The sequence below is a fragment of the Hyaena hyaena genome, unplaced genomic scaffold, assembly GCF_003009895.1.
Source record: "Hyaena hyaena isolate Hyena2069 unplaced genomic scaffold, ASM300989v1 scaffold_190, whole genome shotgun sequence".
NCBI classification, from domain to species: Eukaryota; Metazoa; Chordata; class Mammalia; order Carnivora; family Hyaenidae; genus Hyaena; species Hyaena hyaena.
Genome location: NW_024080822.1, coordinates 371,842 through 376,637, shown reverse-complemented (window position 1 = coordinate 376,637; position 4,796 = coordinate 371,842). Strand labels below are relative to the sequence as shown.

The window sequence follows — 4,796 nt, the reverse complement described above, 5'->3', positions numbered from 1 at the left end:
ATGAGTTATGTCGAGAATTTTTTCATGTGTCAGCTGGCCATCTAGATGAAGGCATATTTTAAATTTAGAAATCAAAGTCTTCTAAAATATGGCTCTTTGGGTTTTCTTTAATTATTTTTAATACTTACTTACGAGAGAGAGACACAGCATAAGAGGGAAGGCAGAGAAAGTGGGGAACAGAGGATCCGAAGTGGGCTCTGTGCTAACAGCAGGGATCTCACAAACTGAGAGATCATGACCTGAGCTGAAACTGGACACTTAACCGACTGAGCCCCCAAGTTGCCCCTAAAATAAGAGTTTTTTGATAAAACTTCCTACTGTTTAACTTAAATAGGAAGAAAGTTATTTCATCTATCTAAATGAGATATGTACCAAGAATAGAAAGACTATTGATCTTTTAAGATTTCCTTATTTTGCCCTTTAATTAAATAAAAATATTATAGAAGTGCCTCATGCAGCAATATCAGAATGCAATTACCTTAGGCCCATGTAAAACCTTCATTAATCCAATTTTCTAGTTTAAAATATCCACACATTTATGAAATATGTATGTCTATAAAATATATCATGATCCATTTTTCTCATTTTAATTGTTTTGTTTGTTTGCCTTGTTTTTTCTGTGTGTGTGTGCGTGTGTGCATGCACACATGTTTATGTTTTGATAGTGAAAAGAACACAGCAGAAGCAGTAAACTATTTTTGGAGAGGAACTCATTTTTAATTTAAATGTGGGCTTTATAGACAAGAATAAGAAGCCCTGATTGCAGTTAATTTCAGCAAATTAAAAAAAAGCCTACGGGGAAAACTGACTGGTAACGAAGAAATGCAATCAAGTGTGCAACAATATTGATTTTCAAACACAAAGCTGAATAGATAATAAAATACAGTTTGAAAAACTCATTCATTTTTATTATGAGGATAGAGCAGATGCTGGTTTTAAGCATGAGAATAAAACAAAAAGCCCATTGATTATTACAGCTGATACTGACAACATTGGGTATACATAACTCTCCATAGTTTGTAATTGTTCATGTCCTCAGGCGAAGTACTAACCCAAAGCTGGCACTGAACCTCTTTTATATAAATAGAATCTTACACATTAAATATTTAGGTTTCAGTGAGTAAGGAAAAGGGAAGAAAATCAAACAGATTCTGGGGATGTGTGTGCATAGAGTATTTGTCAGACTATAAATACAGCATGTTCACAAACCCTTGTTCTAACCCCAGTAAAATTTCTCTTGTCTGTTTGATTGACAAAAAAGTCTCCCAACCAAAAAGCTTGTAAATTAGGACAAAACAGTGACTAGGAATAAATGCTACCTAAATTCCAAAACAGAAATATCATTTTTAGGATTAGTTCTAATAGCAGAGCAATGGTTTATTCTATATAGAAAGATGTCAGTTCTCTCTGCAGATCCTCACAGTATTAAAAGCAGAACAACCTCATTCAGACATGGGGTTCTAGAATGATTAGGAATGGGTTGGGATGACTTCAGGAAGAAAATGCAGAATTCACTGCCCCTAGAGAATATAAGCATGTCTTTTTCTTCTTTTTTCCCTTCTTTCCATCAGGCCTTCCTTCCCTCTCCCTGTCCTTCCCTCCCTCCTTCCCTCATGCATTCAACAAAACTGAGACAGAGCATGGCCAGGTCTAACCTGAGAGCACAGGAGTCATTGTCGGTGAGGGACTACTCTACTATCTTCTTGACCTATTTCTGTTCTTATCTTCACAATGCTTCTTCTTAAACTTTTTCATCGAAGTCCTAAATATTAATGTCAGCATAATACCTTAAATGTGTTGAATAGGTGAACCTTCAGAAAATGTGTTTCCCCCTCTAATTACATTTCCAATGCTAGCTGTCACAGAGCCCATTCTGTTGGGCTCTTACACAGACAGTAGGTAAACCAATTTTTCAAACTAGATGACTTCACCTGTCAGAATGGCTAAAATCAAAAACACAAGAAAAAAAAGTGCTGGCAAGCATGTGGAAAAAAAGAAACCCTCATGCACTGTTGCAGGAAGGCAAACTGAGAATGAAGCCAATGTGGAAAACAGTATGGAGGTTTTTCAAAAAGTTAAAAATAGAACTACTGTACAACCCAGTAACTACACCACTCAGTATTTATCCAAAAAATACAAAAAACACTAATTCAGAGGGATACATGCAGTATGTTTACTGCAGCATTATCTACAATACCAAAACTATGGAAGCACCCAAAGCGTCCACTGAGTGATGAGTGGATAAAGAAGATGGTGTGTGTGTGTGTGTGTGTGTGTTTATATATATATATATAATGGATTATTATGTACTTATACAAATAAAATAAATATATATATTATAATAATGGAATATTATATATTTATACATATGAAATAAATATGTATATAATTATATATAATATATTACATGCAATAATATTTTCAGCCATAAAAAAGAATGAAATCTTGCCATTGACAACAGCATGAATAGAGACAGAGAGTATAATGCTAAGCTAAATAAGCGAATCAGAGAAAGACAAATACCATTTGACTTCATTTATATGTGGAAATTGACTTCATTCATATGTGGAAATTAAGAAAGAAAACCAACAAAGGGGAAAAGGGAGAGAGAGAGAGAGAGATCAAGAAACAGACTCTAACTTATGGAGAACAAATTAACAGTTACTAGAGGGGAGGCAGTTTGGGTGAAAAAGGTGACAGGGATTAAGGAATGCACTTGAGATGAGCACCTGCTGATATATGGAAGTGGTGAATCACCATATTATGTATACCTGAAACTAATATTACACTGTGTTAACTATACTGAATTAAAACATCAAATAAATAAATACATAAATATACAAATATATAAATAAGGGAAAGAAACGGCAACACAAAAACCCCTATTGAATCCTTTCACCAACAATTAACAGGGATCACTCTACCCAATCTGCTAAATCTGAGTATCAAAGAATTTAATGTAGCTTGCCCCAAACCATTCAGTTGTTTCTACTCAACAGTAAAACAAATAGCTGCAAATTAAAAACTCAAGTTTTTCAGCAAAACTAAACAAAACACAACCCTCGATTATTTTAGAAACTGAAACTGCTATGAAACTAATAGAAATGCCATAGGGTAGAAGTGACTCTGATAGAGAGCTATCTTAGTTATCAGGAATGTCCACTCAGATAATGAGCAGAGGGTTGCCTTGTCCAAGATCTGGATGAAGAGCTTTCTACATAGGAAAAACAGCAAGTGCAAAGGCCCTAAGACCAGAACAAGGAATAGAAATAATACCAGTGTGGCTGGAGAGGAGAATGGAAGGTCTATGATAGGGGATTAGGCTAAAGATGGAGACAAGATTTACAAGCCATAGAAAAGAAGCTTAGATTTTATGCTTAGTCCTATGAGATGCCACTGAAACCAAAGGATGCTTGAGTAATTAATTGGGAATTCTTAAAATAAATATACTACCCAAAACTTATGAAACAAGAAGCCATAACTTGTATAGCCACCATTTATTTAATACATAAATTCATGCTTTAATGTATTCTTCCAAAATGCAAATAGCTCGTCTTTATTTTTGTATTAAAATGACAAAGATAGAGGGGGACCCACGCTGCCTGGAGGACATGGCCACTTCCAGGTTACCCCCGGCGACTCTAACACTAAAGCAGTTCCTGAGAAGGCAACAAGTTCTCCTGCTCTACAGAAGGATTTTGCAAACAATTCGGCAAGTTCCAAACGATTCTGATCGCAAATACCTGAAGGACTGGGCAAGGGAAGAATTCAAAAGAAACAAAAATGCCACCGAAGAGGATTCAATCCGGATGATGATTACTCAAGGCAATATGCAGCTCAAGGAGTTAGAAAGAACACTTGCTTTGGCAAAATCTTAACTATAGCATTATTCTGAAAGATTTTCAAAGTCTCCATGTATGTTGTCCAGCTGATTAGACTCAATGATGGACAGCCTGTACAGGACTTGGGAAAATACAGAACATGGAGCATGGCATGTCAGAGCAAAGAAAAGCACATCAGAACAATTGCCTGAACACTGAAAACTATGTATTTTGAAAATGTTTTTGGATGTGTCAGCAGTTTAAGCAGCAAAAACCAGTATAGGTGGTCAGCACAGAAGATGATCAATACCCTTAACTATCTGGGAAATACAGAGCTAAACCACATTGAGCCAGTATCCTGATCAGCTGGAATAACTAATTAAAAAGATAATAACAAATGGTGGTAGAGATGTAGGGAAATTGGACCTCTCATACCTAGCTGTGGGAATAGAAAACCGCACAGCCAATTTGGAAAACAGACTGTCAGCTGCTTTAGAAATTAAGTTCAACAATTCTGCTCCTAGGTCTGTAACCCAGAGAACTGAAAACCTTTCTACAAAAAACTTGTACAGATCATAACAGCCAAAAAGTAGAAGCAAACCAAATGCCCATCAACTGATAAGTGATTAAATAAGATGTCCATAGATTTAGCAAAAAAAGGAATTAAGTACGGATACATGCTATACACGGATGAACCCCAAGACCAGTCCCAGAAGATCACGTATTGTAGGATTCCATTTATATGAACTGTCTGAAGTAGACAGAAAGAGGTGTTTGCTTGGGGCTGTAGACAGCATGGAGAAAAATTTGATATGGGGTTCCTGTTCTGGATGAGGAAAGCACTCTAACATTAGATTGTGGTGTTGGATGCACAACTCTGAATATACTCACGCCCACTGAATTGTACATTTTGTATGTGTGGTATGTGAATTCTGCTTCAACAAAGCTAGGTTTTACTGATTCTTCCCCCCCCCC

General features: G+C 36.2%; 1 protein-coding gene across 1 annotated transcript; it reads left to right on the top strand.

The window, feature by feature from the left end:
* The first annotated feature begins 3,592 nt into the window (after positions 1-3,592).
* On the top strand, positions 3,593-4,159 carry LOC120237793 (LYR motif-containing protein 2-like). Its single transcript, XM_039241218.1, has one exon. The coding sequence runs from the start codon at positions 3,612-3,614 to the stop codon at positions 3,876-3,878; it is 267 nt and encodes an 88-aa protein (XP_039097149.1). The 5' UTR covers positions 3,593-3,611; the 3' UTR covers positions 3,879-4,159.
* The last annotated feature ends 637 nt before the right edge of the window (positions 4,160-4,796 follow it).